Source organism: Populus euphratica, unplaced genomic scaffold (assembly GCF_000495115.2).
Source record: "Populus euphratica unplaced genomic scaffold, PopEup_1.0 scaffold301.1, whole genome shotgun sequence".
Classification (NCBI taxonomy): domain Eukaryota; kingdom Viridiplantae; phylum Streptophyta; class Magnoliopsida; order Malpighiales; family Salicaceae; genus Populus; species Populus euphratica.
Genome location: NW_011500181.1, coordinates 189,867 through 210,960, shown reverse-complemented (window position 1 = coordinate 210,960; position 21,094 = coordinate 189,867). Strand labels below are relative to the sequence as shown.

The following is a 21,094-nucleotide window of genomic DNA, read 5'->3' as shown; positions in this document are numbered from 1 at the left end:
GCAAGATATTACAATAAAACATTTGTAATTTTTTAATGTGAAATAAAAAATATTTTTTATTTAAATATTTCAACTCAAAAAAAAAACAATAACTTTCCAATATAGTACAAAAATCTTTTAAAATAATCTCTCAAACTTTATTATTTAAAACATGAAATTCTTAGCTGAAAAAGAAAACTCGATAGTAACTAACTACAGCATAAACCATCAATTTTTCTCCTTCACACATCTAATTATTTGGATCCCAACATAGTTGATTTGGTCTTCATACATAAACTGGACAAATTGATTTCCATGCTTGGTTAATCTAAGCACAATCCATTTTGACGTTTCTGTAAAACTAAATGCAGAAAGTTGCATAGTTACAGATGAGAAAAGGCAGCAAGAGTGCCAACCATCAATACTAACATGCAATAGCCACATTGCTGTTTACATGTGAAAACCAAACAAAGGAGATGTCAAGATACTTACCATATACCTTAACCAATCCCTGGTCCAACAACCGTTATTTTCCATCTAAATACAATCCAAATTCAACACATATGGAAGCATTTTAGTGTACATGATCCTTGAGATAGGTTATTGTGCAACATCTTTTTCGTGGAACATCTTAGTGCTCATAGGTACAAGCTAAATGGATTGATTCAAGCACATGGTTGATAGCTCATAAACCAGAATGAGAAATAAGAAAGTCTTACTTGCCATTGAGCCTCTCTATTACAGTTATAAGAGCTTGAGTGCCAAGATTCCCATCTCCATTTGCTACCATCCCAGCAAACAACTGCTTACCCAAAGCAGCACCAGGCAAGACAGGCACCCTCTCATCCTCACTTTCCTCCACAACATCCACGCCCATTCCCATATCTTTCACCATATATTCAGCAAAACCACCAGCCTTAAAGTCCCTATCAATCATTCTCTCCCCAAACAACTCCATCACCATAGACCCCGCGGCCCCAGTCCTCACTGCATCCAAAAACTTCCTCGCATCCAAACCAGCTTTATCTGCGAAAACCAGCCCTTCACTCAAACCCAACAAATTAGCACCCACTACAATCTGGTTTGCTATCTTGCAACTTTGACCACACCCTGCTTGACCCATGTAAGTAACTTTACCCAAAACCTCATACAAAGGAGATAACCAATTCACAACAACTTGATCACCACCAGCAAATATGGCCAACTTACCATCTCTAGCACCAATATCACCACCGGAAACCGGAGAATCAATAGAATGGCAACCTTTGGCTTTGGCAGCTTGGAAGATTTCACGTGCTTGAGCAGGCGAACTGGTGGTGGAATCCACCACAACGCCACCGGGATTAAGGCCTGCAAGAACGCCATGATTAGTGTCAAGGACAACTGATCGAACATCTGATGGGTGTCCCACCATGGTGAAAACAACGTCGCTGCATTTGGCGACCTTGTAAGGGGAATCGACGAGCTGGGCTCCTTTGGATTGTAAGGGAAGGGCTTTAGACGGAGAGCGAGCATAGATGGTGATAAAGTAGCCAGCAGAGAGAAGGCGAGAAGCCATGGCAGCTCCCATCACGCCTATGCCTATCCAGCCTATGCGTGTTTTGCCCGGAGAGATGGGTTCTGGGTATGGAGTCTCCATTGTTGTGCCAAGCAAAACCTCGTTAGCGATTGGGGGATGTTAATGTATGAGAGAGGAATTGAGGACGACGAAGAAAAATCAAGATTTTCCAATTAATTTTTTCTTTTTTCCTTTAAAATTACTTGACTTTCTAACTTTCTAACTCATTATCCATGAATTGTTTTCATTTCAAATCATTTTTATTATTATTATTAAAACATGTCATTTTATAATTATTATACAAAACACTAATTCTACGGGGGTTTTACCATATCCATGATATAAAATACTATTTATTATAATAGTTACCTCTTAGCTATTTTATTTTTTATCTTTGCAGGTAAGATAATTTTTTCACTATATAAAATATTTTTTTAGGATTATATGAGATTATTTTGATAATTAAATTTTAAATGTATAATAAAATTATTAATGTAACTTTTTAATAAAATAATACAATATCTTCTATATATATTGAATTACTGCATTACCTTTACAATTGAGTTTTTTAGCCTGGCTTGGTTGTAATTTTATCATTATTTATTTGCTAATATTATTTTATCATAAGATTATTTTTGGTTTTTTATCATAAAAATAAAAAAGCTGCATGTGTTAATTACTTTATTATCTTTTAACGATGTATGAAACTAGTTTTGATAATTATAATTGTGGTTCTGCTATATTATTTGATTCATTTAGATATCCTTTTAATCTATAAATAGAGTATATGGTGGTTCGTCGACATTTGACCTCAAATTACTTTTCGTTTTTGAGTATATGGTGGTTCGACGTCATTTGACCTCAAATTACTTTTCGTTTTTTTCTTTTTTTCAGATTGGATGCTAAGCATGTAAAAATTCATACCAACCTTTCAATTTATTTTTTCTTTTGATTTAATCTCTCTTCTTTTATTTACAATTATTTTATTTACATTAATTATTTCTAATTATATTTTATTTTTTATTTTATTCTTGATCATTTGATATTTTTTAATTTGTTTTTAAATTTGATCCTCATTCTTTTAATTTTTATTTATTTTGTTTTGAATCATTTTCATGATTGATTTGGTTTTTTTTTTAATTTCATCCCTAAACATTTATTTTCATTTAATTTTTATGTCAAATTTGATATTAATTCTTTTAATTGTTATTTTTCTAATCATTTTCTTAATGGATTTTTTTGTGTAATTTCATCCCTATATATTTAATTTCATTTGATTTTTTGTAAGCATTTAATTTTTATATCAAATTAAATCATAATTCTTTTGATTGCTATTTTTTATTTTGCATTGTTTTTTTATTAATTTTTTTCTCAATTTATCTCTCAATGTTTGTTTGATTAAGAATCTTGCTTCTTTGTTTTTTTTCCTTATCTGTTTAGGAATGTGGTTGCAGTTACTTTTCAAAATACTTTTCACTCAAAAATATATCAAAATAATTATTTTAAAAAAAAAATTATTTTTGATATTAGCGCATCAAAATGATTTAAAAACACTTGAAAAATACTAATTTGAAGTAACGAAAAAAATATAAAACCTAAATCAACTTCCATCTTGTTTTAAAACATTTTCTATAATACTTTTTTGCCGGTATTCTTTTTGTTTTTCTATTTACAGGAACATCCTAATTTCATGTTGCAAGTTATGTGTTTAATTTATTGATCCAGGTTGATTATCTAGTTCGCTCGAGGTTTTTTTTGTTATTTTTTTTTCTTTGTTAATTTTTTTTAATATATATTTTTAAATTAGCCTGTAATAAAAAAAAAATTGCAAGACTTGAATCTAGTATTCGTTTTTTAAGATTTGTCTATATTTGAGATAGAATTGCAAGACTTGAATCTAGTATTTCATAAATTGCGAGTTTTTTAAGATTTGTCTATATTTGAGATATTTGTCTGGATTTACTTGGATTTTACATATATTTTCAATATCACCTCTTATATTTTTGTTAGTTTTTAAAATTTGATCATTATTCTTTTAATTAATATTTATTTTATTTAGAATTATTTTTTATATTTTTCATTAAATTGCATCCTCCTTATGTTTTTCCTATTAAATGTAATCTTCATTTTTTTTTACAAGTTTTTTATTAATATTTTTTTACCAATCTCATCTTTTAAATTTAAATTGATTGAGAATTATATTTTTTAATTGAATATGGGTAAACAAATTCATGAAATGTGACTTTTAGAGATTAAATCAGATTTAAAAGATTTACCCTTTTTTTTTTCTTTTTCTATATTGATGTTATCTTATTTTTATCCTCTTGTTTTAACTTTTGTTTTGTTATTTTTTTCAATATAATTCTCCTTCTTTACTTTTGTTGTCTTTTTTGTTTTAGTTTCATTCTATTAGGTTAGCTCTCAATATTTTTTTTTATTTTACCCCATCATTTTTTAATCTATAAATAATTCATCATATTACAAATGATTTTCAATTTAACCTTTATAATTTTTTTAATTTTTCAAGTTTGGTCTTAATTTTTTTAATTGTATTTTTTTTTTGTAATATTTTTTATTTTATCCTCATTGGGTTTTTTCATGTTAGAGCTTAACTCTATTTTTTTTTCTTTTACAAGTTTTTTTATTAATGTTTTTTTTACATGATTTTATCCTTTAAAATTAAATTAGATGGCATTTAAGCTTTTTAATTCAACTTGAGTCTATGATTTAACAAGTTGTAATTTTTTAGATTAGACTACATTTAGAAGATTCATCTAAATTTGCTTCTTTTTTTTTAAAGCTGATGTTTTCTATTTATTTATTTTTAATATGACTCTTTTTTTCTCCGTTATCCTCTAGTTAGGTTAGTATTGGATTATTTGATAATTAAAATAGGTTTAGGTATGATTCTTCTTTTCTTTCATTTTTTTATTTATTTATTGTTGTTGTTTTTTTTAATATTTAAATTGTCAATGTAACCAATAATTTAGGGCTTAAATTGTTTTTAACCTATCATTTCTTTTATATTAAAAAATAATTATTCAGCTTATAGTACCATGCAAGCAACATATGTAGTTCAAAAGCAAAAACTCAAAAAGATATCATTTTAGTTATATAAAATTAAATTAAATCAATTCATCAACCCGTAATTTAACAAGTTGTAATTTTTTATATTAGATTAGGTTTAGAAGGTTCATCTAGATTTGTTTTTTTATTTTTTTTAAAGTTGTTGTTTTTTATTTATTTATTTCTAAGTTTGTCTCTTTTTTCCCTGATCTTTCTCTAATTAAATTAATATTAGATTATTTGATAATCAAAATAGACTAGGGTATGATTCTTCTTTTCTTTCATTGTTTTTTTGGTTTATTTACCGTTGTTGTTTTTTTTTTAATATTTAAATTGTCAATTTAACCAATGATTTAGGGCTTAAATTGTTTTTATCCTATCATTTCTTTTACATTAAAAAAAATTATTCAGCCCTCGGTAACATGCGGGCAACATATGGAGTTCAAAAGCAAAAACTCAAAAAAATATCGTTTTAGTTATATAAAATTAAATTAAATTAATTCATCAACTCTTAATTTATTTTTCCCTTTGATTGCAATTTTTTATATTAGACTATGTTTAAGAGGTTCGTCTCAATTTTGTTATTTTTAAAAAAAAAAAATTGGTGTTTTTTATTTATTAATTTTTAAGTTTTGACTCTTCTTTCCCTAGTTTTTCTTTAATTAGATTAGTATTGAATTGTTTGATAATCAGAATAGGCTTGAGTATGATTCTTCTTTTCTTTCATTGTTTTTTTATTTATTATTTTTTTAATATTAAATTTGTCAATTCAATCATTGATTTAGGGCTTAAATTGTTTTTAACCAATCATTTCTTTTGCATTAAAAAAAATTATTCAACCCCTCTAATAACACACCAGCAACATATGTAGTTTAAAAGTAAAACTCAAACAGATATCATTTTAGTTATATAAAATTAAATTAAATCAATCCATTAATTCATAATTTAAACAAAAAATAAATTTAAATGATTTTAACATCCCTAACTTTTTACTATTATTTGAAGTTATTATATATGAAACATCATTGATAATATAAAATTTAATTTGATGTGATAGGTTAATTTCATAATTTAAAAACCTTAAAATCTAGTAACATCAATTTTTTATTTTAATTTTTCTAAAATAATATTGTTTTAGTTTATATATATAAAATAAAAAAAATAACAAAACAAATTGATTTCATCCATGAATCTGCAACTCAAGTCCAAGTTCAGGGATTATAACTACGGCATCCGTGCAAAATCCCGATTTCAGCCATTGGAAGTGAAGCTTGTTGCTCATTATTTATGAGAAAGGAATCGAGGACGAGGAAGAATAATCAAGGTATGCCCATGAATTTGTTCTTTTATCTTTCCTTTTATATATATATATATATAACTTTCGACCTTTATTTGTGCTCTATTTCGTGAAGCATTTCACCCGGTTTATCAAAATGTTTTTAAAATTAATTTTTCTTGAAAATTAGGTGTTTTTTAACTTAAAGTGCTAAAATCAATATAAAAAAATTAAAAAATTATTTTAATATATTTTTCATTAAAATATACTTTTATAAAAATATTATTCACAATATTACTAAATATATACTTAAAGTTATTATCCATCAATTCAGTAAATTATCGACTCAAAACCTAGTCGTAATTGGTTTCATTCTAAATTAATTATTTTTAATTAAAACATATTATTTTAACTTTTTTTAACATCATTTAAAAAAACTCATAAAAATATTATTATAATTATGGAAAAATTAAGTCAGTTCGTTAATTTCAGGTTTTATAACTATTATCTCTCCATTAAACATATATTTCAGTCATTGTAAATGAAGCTTCTTGCTCAAAACCAACAAAAGAACAACATGCTAATTTTTTTCTTTAAACAGCCTGAACTTTCTATTATTATTTGAAGTTATTATATTTGAAGTATATTTTACAATATATATATATATATATATATATAATCTAGGTTTTCCGTAATTAGATGACCCATCAACTTAAAATCTAAGTAAAAATCAGATTTAATTTATTTTAAACCCGGTTTTTAAAAAAATATATATATTGTTTTAATTATTATTTTTTTACCAAAACGAAATAGAAAAAAGAATCATACAGTTTTAATTAATTAAAAATTAAATTGAGTTGATTTGTAAACCTATTTAATCCACAAACAAATTCACTAGACATTAGACGTAAATCATGGCTATGATTCGAGGTGACTAGCTTGCTACGTAAAGTGTTGTTGAATGCGCATATTTCAGAATTGTATGTGCTGGGAAAATCCTCCGGTTGATTATTTCGCTCAAGCATCTTCTAATGAAGAAAAACTCTCCAAGAATTGCTTCCTGTGTCCAAAGAGATCCACACAAAGTCTTAGTTCTCGTGCCTTGGATCATATTCCTATCTGAATTCTGAATAAACAGCAACAAGAACAGACACCAAAACGAAAGGCAAAGAGACTTTTGCTTCCCACAGTTTTCCCTTTCGCATTCTGATAATTATATATTTTCCATGTCAATATAGTCCTACGTGATCTAAAATGGCGGATTCTGAGTTTCAATAAGGGATCCAATATTTGGAAGAAAAGAGAGTTTGGCATGGCTTCTTCCTTCTCCTGGCCCAGAAATTCCTTTCTAGTGACTATACACTTGAGAACAACCAAGGGGTTGCGTCAGAAATCTGAAAGCCTCAGTGCAAAGCTTGATCTCTTAATTGCCAACTAATTTTAGTTTAGCTTTCTTGATCTGATCTTGATCGTCCAAATCTGCCCAAATGCAGCCAATCTAAAAAGGATGGTAATAATAATAATAATAATAATTTATTTGCGCATGCATATGCAGTGACTATAGAAGTGAGCTAGGTTGCCTTTCCTGCTTGAATGCACAGGAGCTGCACTAATTAGAGATTTTAAGTTTCTGCTTGGCTTGTAAGTCAAGCAATCTTTTCAGCTAATTTTCATGAACAATTTATTCATGACCATTGCATTTAGGAAACGGTAGCTTCGATTGTCCGCCCCATTCGTTTCGTGTGGTTGTCTAAAACAAGTTGCTTCCTAAAACTTCTTTCAATGGCAACAGCATAAAAGAGCTCCATGTTCATATATATCCCAAGGACCATTGCAAGTGGGAGTGATTAAACCAAGGAAAAGAAAGCAATTTCGAGTTTTCATCAATGGGAATCGAAATACTAACACCTTTCCTTGAAGCTCCTTTCTCCTTTACTCCTTTCTTCCTTGTAATCACTTTGATAACCTGCTTTCTCTACTGTGCTCTCAGATCCAATTCTGTCTATCTCATTGACTTCACTTGCTATCTTCCAGCGGATAACTTGCGAGTCACAATCTCTAATTTCATAGAACATTTGCACGTCGGCGGTACCTTCAACACAGACTGCAGTGAGTTCCAAGAAAGAGTTGTGGAAAGATCTGGCATTGGAGATGAAGCTTGCATGCCTATTGCATTGCATGAGCTGCCTCCTGAAGCTTCATTTAAAGCATCTCTTGAAGAGGTTGGACAAGTTCTCTTCCCGATCGTTGAAGATCTTCTTTCCAAGCACAACATCAGTCCTAAGAGCATTGATATTTTAATATCCAACTGTAGCCTTTTCTGTCCTGCTCCATCCATTACTGCAATGATCACAAACAAGTTCAGGTTCCGAAGCAACATAAAGAGCTTCAGCCTAAGCGGGATGGGGTGCAGTGCCGGACTCTTGTCGATAAGTTTGGCTAAAGACCTTTTGAAAGTTCACAAGAATTCGTTGGCTTTAGTTCTGAGCACGGAAGCTATCAGTTCGAATGGTTATCACGGTAAAACTAAGTCGATGCTTGTAACCAACACCATATTTCGTATGGGTGGAGCTGCTGTTTTGCTGTCTAACAAGAAAGACGATGAGCAGAGAGCAAAGTACAAGCTCCTGCACCTTGTCCGTACCCACATGGGATCCGATGACCGATCATACACTTCTGTCATTCAACAAGATGACGAAGAAGGGTTCGTAGGAGTGTCACTATCAAGGTCACTTTTACATGTCGCAGGCAACGCGTTAAGAACCAATATATCAGAGCTTGGCCCCCTTGTGCTGCCGTATCTTGAACAGCTCCGATACGGGTGGGGAGTTGTGCATCAGAAACTTTGGGTTACAGCGGGGAAAAGAGAGACTTACGTGCCAAATTTTAAAAAGGCTTTCGAGCATTTCTGCATACATGCTGGGGGGAGGGCCATAATTGATGCTGTGGAGAGTAATCTGAAGCTGCAAAAGGAAGATGGAGAAGCTTCAAGGATGGTGCTTTATAGATTTGGTAACACGTCTTCTTCTTCAGTCTGGTATGAACTCTGCTATCTGGAAGCCAAGGGAGCGGTGAAGAAGGGAGACAGGATTTGGCAAATTGCATTTGGAAGTGGTTTTAAGTGTAACAGCGCAGTTTGGAAATCCATTTCTGTTCCCAATCCAGAGGAAAGAAATGCTTGGTCAGATAGGATTCATTTGTATCCTGTACAGACACCGATTGCGCCATGACTCTTCACTGTCATGTTGATGCTGCAATGACCTTTCGAAGTATTCCTACACGTTCTCTTGTACGAGTCTAGATACATTTGCCATGAGCCCTGGATCTGAGCAGGCACATCCCAAATTCCTGTGAACTGGGAAATATAGCAATATAGCACTTCATGTCCTTGAAAACAAATGGAAACGAATATATTTAACAATACTCTTGATTTTATAAAGGACGAGTGCAGCAAAACACATAGTAGCAAACACACCTTTGACGGTCCTGCCATTTTATGGACGGCGTATCTGTATCATCAGAAGCGAGACATTCCCTTCGGCGTTTGACAGATTACAGGCCCTTTCACCCAATATCGCGTCAGCTGGAAAAATCCCCAGTTCTTTGCTGTGAAATGTATCGACGGCCTCTCTTATGATCACTTGGTCCCAGCTAGTTCAAGTCTACCGATCTACGCCCCGTGTAAAGCTCAAGAAGAACCACACCGAATGCATAAACATCACTTTGTAGATTGGGCTTCCCTGTCTATCATGAAAAGAGACAGGCTAATCCTTAAATCTAACTGGCTAATCAAATTTAACTAGACAAAAATCAATCTCTGGGACTGAAGATTGGTGTGCAATAATCCTTGCTTTGTCTAAGGCATAGACTCCAACTGATTAGGGGTTGGTCTCAAGGCCTAACTTCATCCTCTGTGCAATCATCGAGCAGTTCTGCCACCATAGTTGTAATTCCGGCTTCATCACACCCTCTTTTTTTTTCTCTTTGAGATCTATAATTACTTACCAAATTTTTGACGAGTGGAAATTGTGCTCTTGTTCGATTTTTTCTATTTAATATATATGGTGAATATTATAGATTTTTTCAATTTAATATATATGGTGAATGTTATAGTGTAATCGCAATTTAAACGTCTTTTTTTTTTTTTTACAAGCATCCCAAAGTTAGGCAGCATCAATGCTTAAAAAAAAAAGGTAGTGCTGCCAAATAGAATAAGGATCACTAATTACCTTCTTTTTTTTCCCTTTTGATGGTGATGATTACTCGCTACATTAAAACAGGAAAATTTCTAAATCTGGTCACATGAATGTATAGTCAGATCTATTAGATGTCCATGGAGTAAGAACAGTTCTGCACAAAAGATGGAGAGGGAAAATGTAACACACTTGGTTAAAAATGCTCGAAAAGGATAAACTCCAACAGTAATAGTTTTCCTTCGTCTACTGAGATTTCAAGGCTTTTGACGTCATGTGCTGCTTGGACAGGATCTCAGCAATGAGCTGGCGACCAAATAAGTGTGAGTTCTTAAGAATCAGGTTTCTTGTTGAGGAATCAACAACATAACCTTGGCCTGGCATCCACGATAGCAATTGTATAAGCAAGTCCTTCTTTTCAGGTTCAGCAATGTAACGTGACACAGCCATCTGAAATAGTTCCTGTGAAAAAGAAGACAGCTGATTATGCTGAAAAATGACTTAGATTTCAGGGTCAGGGAGGGAAATTGGCCTCTGAAGTTGCATGCCGTGCATTTATCTATCAACTACTCAGGAGTCATATTCCTCAAGAGTTGATGCAAATTGCTGGTGTTTGGGAAGTGCAAGTTCTAATTTGTGGGCGTGCCCAGCTGATGCGGTACAAGAAGAATAATTTTCAAGACAATCGTAGTTTTATTAATTTTATAGGGCTTCATTCTTTTGCAAGTTTCCTCCTTGTGATTATTTTATTATTTATTAGGGTTTTATTTCCTATTTTATCACACTTATACATTGGATTAGGAAGGTAGATTTAGAACTTCATGGTCATTTTGAGAGGTGGACCTCATCATGTTTCTTCTTTTTTTAGTGGATTTAAAAACCCCTCTCTTGTGGATTCAGGAAACACTTCTTGAGGGATTAAGGGTTGCCTAGTGGATCAAAAACTTCCTTGAATTTCATCTGTCTAGTTCTACATCAATTGGTATTAAATCCTCTGATTTCATCGCTTTTAAAGTTCGAGAAAACCCAATTTCTTGGCTGTTTTCAGAAAGCCTTCCTTGCTACTGCTGCAACATCTAGTGGAGTTGATAAAAGTTTTAGAATTTTGTTTTTGTTTAGAAAATTTATTATTTAGCATATCTTATAATTAGGAATTTACTATCAATAGGGCTCTTTTCTGATATTTTCTTTTAGTAGGATTTTATTTCCCTATGTTAGTAGGACTTTCTTAGGGCATTTATGCGCCTATGCTCACTAGGGAACTGTTATAATGAATGGATACAGAATTTGAGTTTACAGGGAGGACCCAAGAGTTTTGCTAAACGGATTCTACTTTTTCTATCCTTTTCCCCCCCTGCTCTTTCATTGTTCAATATCAATTTTTGGTGTCCCAAGTCAAATACATTATACCTTTTCCATTTCCTTCCGCAATTACTTCTTTGGTAAACTTCAATTTATCCCCTTAAATATAAGTGTTCTATTATTTCCACATATTTGTTTTCTTTCATTTACCCTTTGGATGTTTCATGCATTTAACGATAAGGTCATTTTGTCTACCTCCATAAAAAAAATAATGCAAAATTTCGTTTTATTTTTTAAACTTGAAGTTCCTCTCCAAAATGTAGATAGCTAGTTAACTAATATATATATATACACACACATTGATTTTTAAAGCAAATTCACATAAAAAAAATAATCTGATAAATGTAAAATCTGATCAAAAATGAAAATGCATAGCCAAATTCACTAATATTTTTTACAAAAAAAATCAATAAATAAAATAAAAGCATAAGACAGTGAAAAATACAAAGCCAAATTCACTTAAAATTCAATTAATAGAAGATTTTTATACTTACAGTGAGTTTAGAGGGGGGGAATTGAAGCACTTTCAAGTGTATGATTTAGACACAAGTTCAACTTGCTATGTAAACTTTCATAGAATGAAAAAAAAGTGGAAACTAATTTAGTTTCAAAATCAAATTCACATGTATTTTCTTCGATCCATTATTTTGCCTTCTCCACTTCTCTTTCTTAATGTATTTTCACTAGCTCAACATCATTACACACGAGAAGCCACCTCGTCGAACCTTATGAAAACCAATAGTAGAAATCTCCACAAAGCTACAACACTCAGTGCCCCTTTTTATGTCAACTCCCAACTTAACTTTTTTGAAAAATATATCATGTTGACTGTGTTTTTCTTTTTCAAAATGAACTAGTATTTATGTGTGTGTGTGTGTTTGTAAGTATCGATTGAATCTAAAGTGAATGCGGCTTTATATTTTATGTTTTTATTGGTCTAGTTTCTTTAGAAAAAAATCTTAGGTGAACTTTGTTTTGTACCTTTCCTTTATTGATTGAATTGCATAGGTTATATTTTCCATGCCCTTTTTTTCAAGTGAATTTGCTTTGTTTTCAAAATCAAATTTTATCTTTAAACTGAATCATGTTAAAATTTGTTTAAGTAGCTAATTGATAAACTATCCATACTTCTCAGAGTAAATTGAAGTTTACAAAACAAAAGGGCATTTCCATTAGTTTTGCTAACATAGATAGACAAAAGACTTCATTGATAAATTGATAGATGTCAGGGGGTAATTGATAGAACCTATATACTTTAGGGGAATAATGAATTTTACCCTTAGTTCTAACTGGAGACCATCTGGTATTCTGATGCCATCTAAGACTAAGGAAAAAAATGCTGCAGAACTTTTTTCGATATGATACAGGAAATCATCAAATCCTGATGCCTCTAGCATTTACAATTCCCAGCATGCATTCATCTTTATAATAGAGTCCCCAACCTAACATGTATCATGAGTTTGGCATGGTAATATGATCTAGTTTACAATTCCCAGCACGCCTCATCTTTATAACAGAGTCCCCACAACCTAACATGCATCATGAGTTTGGCATGGTACTATGAACTAGAAGTAACGACTGAACTGCAAGTTTCTCCGTCAAACAAAAACAAGCAAAATATCACCAAATATAATTTCATACAAGTCCATCATCATTACCTGATCAATCTTGTATCCAGAACCATGAATAACCTTCATTACATCGTTTATCAAATTGATGTCACCAAGCTTCACAACTGAGCTTGCAAACTTCTTAATTGCAGCAGGAGAGATCAATTCTGCATTATCCTGACAAAAATGTTTAAAGAAAACAATCAATGCAAGAACAGATAATATATCCAATAATCTTCAAGAGAGTACAGCATACCTTAACTACTACATAAGCATCTTTGAGAAGCCTTCCAGCAATAAGAATGTGTAAAATATCCTCGTGAAAGGCTTTTGATATTGTCCTTCTGCTAGACTTCAACATACCGTAAACATAAAAGGCTTCTGCATGGGCTTTAATTTTACCAAGATGAAGAATCAATGAAGAACAAAGCTCCTGGAAAAAAGAATAGATGTAAAAAGTTTCAAAGTCACAATCTTTCAGTTAATTTGTTTATTCTAAATACAGATTGCAGCCCATTTTCGAAGGCTACTAGAAAGTACTGGATCAGTTTCTTAATTTCTGGGTCTTTATCATGCTTTTGCATGATCATGTCTGAATTCAATAGCGAATAAGATTAGAAGACTTCAAACTGTATTGGAAATAAAACAAATGGATAAATAAATCAAAGGGGCATTCTCAGAAGTCTCTTAGCAAGAAGTTAGGTATAAATAAAAAGCAAGCATACCTCCATAGGTTGATGGCCTTTCCTATGCATGTCTTCCATGGTCTGGTAAGCAAGCATATATAACTTCTCCTTACAAAAATACTTGATAAGAATATGGAAAGTATTATAGTCGGGACTGATCGCCAATTCATCCATTTTCCTCATTGTTCGCATCACATTCTCTTTTTCACCTGTTCTACAGTAGGCACAAAGAATTGTATTCAATATAACTACGTCATATTTATCATACTTGGCTTCAAACTCCTCCGCCAACTCCTTTGCCTCTTTAAAAAGGCCACCTCGGCAAAATGATGAAATCATGATACTGTACGAATAGCCACCTGAAGACAGGAAAAAGGATTTATGTTCACAATATGTAGGTTTTCTCTTGAAAGAAACAACAGGGTGTATAGACAGTAGAAGCATGCACAAAATATTCTAGCAATCTGAGGATGTGACAAAATGTAGTCATGAACAAATGTAGTTCAGACAGCTTATAAAACAAACAAAATGGTCAAACAAAGTCAATATTCACACATTAACAGTGATATGGGTTCATATAAGCCATCCATCAAACATCATATTGTAGTGAACTGCTTGTAGTAATAATGATTCCAATCTATGAACAAAGCAGAACATTAGAAGCTGGCGGATAATATAAAATCAAATCCAAAACCAAAACCAAAAAGAAAAACTTATCCTGAATCCATTGCCAAATAATTTCAATCCCCAAAATTGATTACAGAGGATAAACAAGGAAAATAGCACACTTGATGAAGATCATATATATTAAGTTAAATATGCTTCCAGTTAAACCCTTAGAGATTAACACTATGGGCAACTAAATGGAATTTAAGCTTCTTATTCACATTAACACAAGCACGTTACCAAATCCATAGTCACAGATGTTATAGATAAGTATCAGATAAGAATTGTAAAATGCCAACATGTCATAGATTACATACCAGATTTAACACGTTTTGCCTTCATTTCATTGAAAACTGATCTTGCTTCATCTAAGAGCCCATTCTTTGCAAGGCCATCCATCAATAAACAATAGGGCATCTACAAATTGATTTACATGTAATGAGCTACAGAAGCATAGAAAAAGGAAAGAAAAAAAAGAAGGATGGCTGTAGATTCCAGAAAATATTGAACCCGGAACCAATTTGTTGACATAATTTCCTCAGTCTCAATTTCCATCCAAAAACTTAAGAGATAGAAAATACAGCTTTGATCAGACATTAATATGCCAGTTTGAACTTCATTTACCTCATCTTTTGCAAAGCCCAAGGTATCCAGTTCCACAAGAAGGTCTCTGGATTTTTCAAGCATGCCTCCTCTTACATATACCTTTAACAGAGTTGTCAATATTACCTGCAAGCATTAGAATGAAATTAAGAAACACTGATGCCAAGGATTCAATGATTAATTTAATTGTTGACAAATAAAAAAAAAAGTGTAAGAAAAATAGTCCAAGGGACCAAAAAGCAGCAGATAAGGCTAAGAAAAGGTCTCGATGTTCATCTATTATCTGACAAATAAATGAAAATATATCAAATCAAAAGGTCTAAGCAGCACAATATACCAAATAGAGATCAAGAAAAAATTGAATCTGCAACAAGAAGAAAATGAACGAAGCTATAACGTAATGTTTTGCAACAAGAATACCATTGGCCTCGATTAGATATTTTATGGTCAAGTTTCCTCATAAATACAACAAAAGGTATCATGATAAGGAACAAAGTGTTTGACCTTAACTGTTTCCACAAGTATAAGCTATTGAAGTCTAGCTGTGGAATTAAATCTAAAAAATAGGTTATTGCTTTGATGATCTATTTAGGAAGGGCTATAGTTTACTTTTTTTTCCCACAATTATTGTTATTATTTGAACCAACATCAATTCAGAGCCACTGAAACCAAGTCAGTTTGGCGCTTGGTAATAAGAGGATAGAAATACACACTGGCAATAGGGCGACAATGAATGCAGAATTCTCTTATATTTATTGCAATGGAAACAAGCAAAGATGTTACACCACTAAAAACCCATGGCAAGAAAAACATGAAACAAACCTTATTCGGTACTAACCCTGAAGATTTCATGTCCTGCACCAACTCTTCAGCCTTCTTGTAGTTTCCATCGGAAGAGTATGCATTGAGTAACGAGCTATAATGGAATATATTGGGCGAATGACCCTCATCCTTCATCTGGTTAAAGTAGCTTTGTGCTTCTTCACACCGATTATTTGAAGCACAAACTGCCAAAAGTGTCCCATACATTATGCTGTCCATCTGCAGTCCATTATAATTCAGTTCCCGAACAAGATCCAATGCCTTAGAATACCCATCTTTGATTTTCATGCACCCTGCAAGCAGCTAAGAAGCCAAAAAAAAATTATTAGTGATGATGGTGAATGAAAGAAATCAGAAAAATTAGAATGCAAGAAAATCTTCTATTCCCCAGTAGATTTAAAAGCAGGCATGTAGCTGATTCTATATAGATTAAATATATAACCATATCAATTATCAATGAACACATTCTCTCTTTCTGCAGCAGGATTGGGTGCCAGGACAACCAACTTAAAACAAAATAAAAAGGAATCAGTATGAAATCTTAACAGATGCAGTTTTGGTCTAAATCATGCATACACACACGTTTATAAAGTTGTATATAACTTAACACATTCCCATGTACACATAAAGACATTAATATACATGGGTTTGTTGTATGGCACCAGAGAAGAAACAATAAAAGCTTGAAGACGTGGAGAGGCATGTTCCTAACTTAACATCTAAAACATTAAATAGGAGCCATGTAAAGACCATGCGCAATAATGATGTGGGGCACTGCATTCAGACACCATCAGCTACTGTTTCCATTCTTAGACCCATATTATGGAAGCATTTTTTTACGGTACTTGTTAGACAAGAAGCAACAATAAACCAAATGTCAATATGACTAGTGTGATAATGTCTACCAAAGATAGAATTCTATCCTCATTTCTCTAGCTGTAGTTGCAAATTTAAATGACTAAATGGCACTTTCAAATTTTACATACCGTACTATATGTAATAGCATCTGGTGTTAGACCATTGTTCTTCATCTTATGAAAGAATTTCATGCTGCTATCGAACTTGGCATTCCTGACCAGGCATCTAAGAAGTGAATTGCATATGAAGACATTAGTTTTTGTTGATTCATCAGGAATGCTGTTGTATATTTCTAATGCCTTTGCCGGGTTAGGACTTGTCCCCATGAACTTTATATAACTGCTATAAGATGAAGCACTGATTTTGTTTTGCCGTTGCATCCAATCAAAGAGCTGCAATAGTCACAAAGTAACGATGAAACAAGAATAATCTCAACTACAGGGAAAGAAAAACAACTGAAGTTACAGATTATGTTGAGACAAAAAAAAAACACCTCAATTTGGCAGGCAAGCATGCACACCAAGAAGAGTGGGGGTTACAATAACACAAAAGTCCTTTTGGCAGATGAAGTGAATTATGAATGGAAAGTTCTCAGCACAAAATGAGTAGAAATTAGAGAAGAAGAGCTGTAAAAACTATCAACCTATAATTCTAGCAAAAAATCCTTTTGAGGTGAAGATAAAAATGATTGATCAAAATAGAAAAAACCTAGATGTGGATCCTTTTCTGATGATGCTTAAAGGGTTGATGCTATACATGAACGCCAGTATCATGACAAGGAAGGAAAGCATTTTGATACCTGACAACTAAAGCATTCTGCTGCATTGAAATGCAAGATGGACACGTTAATTATATGATCCCATTAACTCTCAACAGATAACTTCACAAAACCATAAATTTGATCGATTTAATTACAAGAACTTATCAGTGATCTACTCCTACCAAGAACCAAAGTCTGTCTGTTCTTGAGTTACTGATTCTAGCCATACCCAAAAATATCAAAAAATAAATAAATAAATAAATAAATAAAAATAAAAAGAGGAAGAATCTATGGAGCAAAATTGTGAATCATTTAAAATTGGATTGTCTAGATCCCTTACTCGGTTTTAATGAATTGGGATGTGAGCCTATTAATTACTGTGTTTTTCCCTTATAAGTACTTCTTTTGGTCATTTATCTTTAAGTAGTCAATTAAATCATATGCAATTGAAAGATATGAAGCTCGATAAACTATAGTTCCCCACTACGGTACAACTTCTCTCATTACTACAACTTCTCTCATTACTGCTTTCTTAAAGTTGTTCTTGACTGACAAAACTTTAGAAAGTTTAAGCAGTGGTGGCACTCAGCGCTGTATGCCAACTGGCTACGGGTCAAAATAATGAGAAACTGCAACAAAAATTTAGAGCAAATTGAATTGTTGATGATTATTATGCCCCAATTAGTCTGATTCCATGTAAGCCTTAACTCTGCCCCTATACATGCAACTCTTGACATATCATTTTGAATGAAAAATTACCCGTTTATTAGGAGGGAAAAAGTTGCAATAGGATGTGAATTCATGATGATAATGCATAGTGTCAATTGTGTTTCTTGTTATTGGACACCGCAATTTCATCATCTTCCTGTGTCTCTAAAATATAGTGACAAGTCTAAAATAGGTGCTGACACCACTGGAAAAAATATAAATGAACAAAAATAGTCTCAATGATAGAACAATAAATCTACAGTTAAAGTAAAAGACAATTTTCTTCTCGTCTGGTACAAGTATTCCAGGGACTTGACTTGGTATTAAAATCACATCATGGAAGAATCAAATCTAAGAAAATGAAAAAAGGAAAAAATAAAATGTATTTCACCATGAGAGGAGCAGCAGCTGTGAAAGACTGTATGATAATGTGCACAAAAAAAATACTAAACCAAGAAACAAAGAGATGACGTGCTGCAAGCATCAGGAAGTTAGTTATGTAAATGCATTTAAGAAACATGAGCATCAGAATAATAGAAACAGCAGAACCTGAGAAAGATCCTGCCATCTGCATTGCTCCCCAAAATTCCGCAAAATGATATTCAAGTCTTGAACCTTCAACATCCCTCCTAATCTGTATAATCAGTAACAGACAGACTGTTTCATTTACATCAAACAACTTAATTAACTAATCAAAGAAACAAAAACAATACTTTAAGATGAAAATAATCAGAAAGGTATTCGAGTCAAACACAACCAGATTTCTTCGAGTACTCATTTTGATGTTTTGGCTGCCCAAATCCCCCATTAATCTAATGTAAGGCCCTTTACATTTCCACACCCCACCACACCTCCAACCAAAAAGAGAGACCGCTTTATCAATAACAATGAGACTAGTGTCCCCTATGTGAACCATGGTATATTACAGAAGGGCAAGATTACTATCTGAGTGTGACTACTAATGTACCTGATCGCAGAAAGAAATATCTAAAATGCTATATGAGATAATAAACAGGTCAGGCATTGATCACAACCAGGGATCTCAATCTTTGTAAAGGCATTAAAAAGAAGAAAAATTAAAACCCAGGTCACATTTTCACTCAACTACCCTATAACTCATAGGGAAACACAAACAAAAGCATAAAAAAGTCAAGACCTGGCACTGGTGAAAAGACTCACAAACCAAATTCAAGTCCAGGACTGCACTACATATCATTGAAGAAGACGAGAAGTGATAATTCTGGTTTCGCCCGAGGCAGCAAAGGAATTTTTTATTTATTTATTTTTCTTTTCTCGATCTAATTATAAAATATCCGTACATTAAAAGGAACGGAAAAATTGCATAGTTTGTACCCACATTCTTTTACCTGTTCAATTACTTGAGTTTCCATTTTTTCAAGCTTTACTTGGAGTGTGGTAGTTATTAAATTTAAGATATATTTAGAAAGGAATATATTAAAATAATTTTTAAAAAAATAATTATTCTTATATTAATATAATAAAATATCTAAAAAAATAATTTTATATAAAATAAAAAATAAATAAATTTTAAAAAAACTCAAATATATTAAAAAAGCTATTTTATATTATGTTTAAAAGTGTAATTGTGGTTATTTTTTAAAATAATATTTTTTATTTTTAAAAATAATACATTAAAATAATAAAAAATTAATTTTTAATATGAAAATTGAATTTTTTAACCCATTATTATGAAATCATTTTCTTTACTCGACGTAACATGGTTGGTTGGTACCCGAATTCTTTTGTACTTTTCAATTCTTGATTTTCCTTTTTTTTAAAAGCTGTTTTGCTTGATTTTGACCCTCAAATTTAGGGCTCCTGTCAGAAACTTTATCCTCCAAAACAATATTTTAATAATAAGATTATTTTATTTGTTAAATATAAAAAAAGAAAAAAAAAACTCCATTTTCTTGTTATTTTCTTTCTTTTTTTTTACTATCACATGATATTTTTGAATTAATTCATCCGAATATTGATTTCATTAATTTCTCTGTTTGGATCATGGCTTAACATTGTTTTAAAATATATAAATTAGAATTGTTCGTCAGGTCAGGAAAAATAAGTTTTTTTAATTATTTTTATAATGGTTCATAAATCCGCTAATATTAGTGATAATTAAGTATTTCATCCGATTTGTGCATGTTCATTGAGTGTTTTTATTTTTGGTAAATATGGACATGACGCTGGAACTTGCTGCTTTTGAAAATGATACCAAGCAGCCACTTACGATTAAGATTTCTCAGATTAATATCCCTGAGAACTTAGAAATATGGTGGGTTGATTTATTAGCTACCTGACATAGATTAGATAAAAAAAAAAAATCTAAAATGTACGGGTGAGTGATTGTACAGCCGGCATCGTTTACATATACACAAAACATTATCTGTGAAATTTTGTATTTTTTTATAATTTATTTTGATATTTAAAATTTTATTTTAAATAATTTAATTATAATTAATGATTAATTCATTTGAATTTTTTAAGTAATGGTAAAATTAAAAGAATAAAAACTAAAATTAAAAAGATTTCAAACATTAGTGTCATGCCAGGATTATATAAAAATATACTTAAGTTCTTAAACTTTAAAAATAATACAAATTATATAATTTAGATCCCTTAAAATTTAAATAAAATCAGTTCTTATTTTAAAGTTTATTTGTATTATTTTTTACTTTCTTATTAAAAAAAGACAGAAGAGTCATTGAATTTCAATGATAAAAGAGAAAGTTGTCATTTAAATCATTTCAGACCACCAAAATAAATGTTTTTGGTGTCTACGAGCTATAGCCGAGGAAGATAAATCTAGCTCGATTAGATTTTAAGTTTTTAAATTATTTTTTGGATATTTTGAGTTAACAAATTGGTTTATGGGTGTTTCAATAATGTTAGTGAGGTATTTTTTTAATTTAAATGGCTTGGAATTAGG

The 21,094-nt window shown here is 31.6% G+C and overlaps 3 protein-coding genes across 5 annotated transcripts; 1 reads left to right on the top strand and 2 right to left on the bottom strand.

Annotated features, from left to right (window-relative positions):
- Positions 1–268: 268 nt before the first annotated feature.
- LOC105111530 (probable 3-hydroxyisobutyrate dehydrogenase-like 2, mitochondrial) lies at positions 269–1,808 on the bottom strand. Its single transcript, XM_011006911.1, has one exon. The coding sequence runs from the start codon at positions 1,616–1,618 to the stop codon at positions 695–697; it is 924 nt and encodes a 307-aa protein (XP_011005213.1). The 5' UTR covers positions 1,619–1,808; the 3' UTR covers positions 269–694.
- A 5,600-nt stretch (positions 1,809–7,408) lies between these two features.
- Positions 7,409–9,318, top strand: KCS7 (3-ketoacyl-CoA synthase 7). The gene has a single exon (XM_011006910.1). It carries the CDS (start codon positions 7,766–7,768, stop codon positions 9,107–9,109), a length of 1,344 nt encoding a protein of 447 aa, XP_011005212.1. The 5' UTR covers positions 7,409–7,765; the 3' UTR covers positions 9,110–9,318.
- Positions 9,319–10,082: 764 nt separating this feature from the next.
- LOC105111528 (pentatricopeptide repeat-containing protein At1g10910, chloroplastic-like) lies at positions 10,083–19,368 on the bottom strand. Of its 3 annotated transcripts, XM_011006907.1 has the most exons (10): positions 18,906–19,368; positions 18,697–18,781; positions 16,808–17,071; positions 15,822–16,124; positions 15,021–15,125; positions 14,714–14,813; positions 13,770–14,089; positions 13,301–13,477; positions 13,093–13,221; positions 10,083–10,534 (listed from the first exon to the last, which is right to left on the bottom strand). In XM_011006907.1, the coding sequence occupies exons 1-10, from the start codon at positions 19,061–19,063 to the stop codon at positions 10,319–10,321; spliced, it is 1,857 nt and encodes a 618-aa protein (XP_011005209.1). In that variant the 5' UTR covers positions 19,064–19,368; the 3' UTR covers positions 10,083–10,318. The 3 variants fall into 3 exon arrangements, with proteins under 3 accessions (XP_011005209.1, XP_011005211.1, XP_011005210.1); XM_011006909.1 differs by lacking the exons at positions 18,697–18,781; positions 18,906–19,368 and adding an exon at positions 17,479–17,940; XM_011006908.1 differs by lacking the exons at positions 18,697–18,781; positions 18,906–19,368 and adding an exon at positions 17,173–17,471.
- Between the last annotated feature and the right edge of the window lie 1,726 nt (positions 19,369–21,094).

What these genes read in the sequence shown, in the direction of transcription:
- LOC105111530 (XM_011006911.1), bottom strand. Translation starts at nt 1,618, where the DNA reads ATGGAGACTCCATACCCAGAACCCATCTCTCCGGGCAAAACACGCATA.
- LOC105111528 (XM_011006907.1), bottom strand. Translation starts at nt 19,063, where the DNA reads ATGGTTCACATAGGGGACACTAGTCTCATTGTTATTGATAAAGCGGTC. An exon ending in ATGAGTACTCGAAGAAATCT is followed by an intron (nt 18,782 to 18,905) that starts GGTTGTGTTTGA and finishes CTGATTATACAG; the next exon opens with ATTAGGAGGGATGTTGAAGG. An exon ending in GGCAAAACGTGTTAAATCTG is followed by an intron (nt 14,090 to 14,713) that starts GTATGTAATCTA and finishes TCCTGTCTTCAG; the next exon opens with GTGGCTATTCGTACAGTATC.
- KCS7 (XM_011006910.1), top strand. Translation starts at nt 7,766, where the DNA reads ATGGGAATCGAAATACTAACACCTTTCCTTGAAGCTCCTTTCTCCTTT.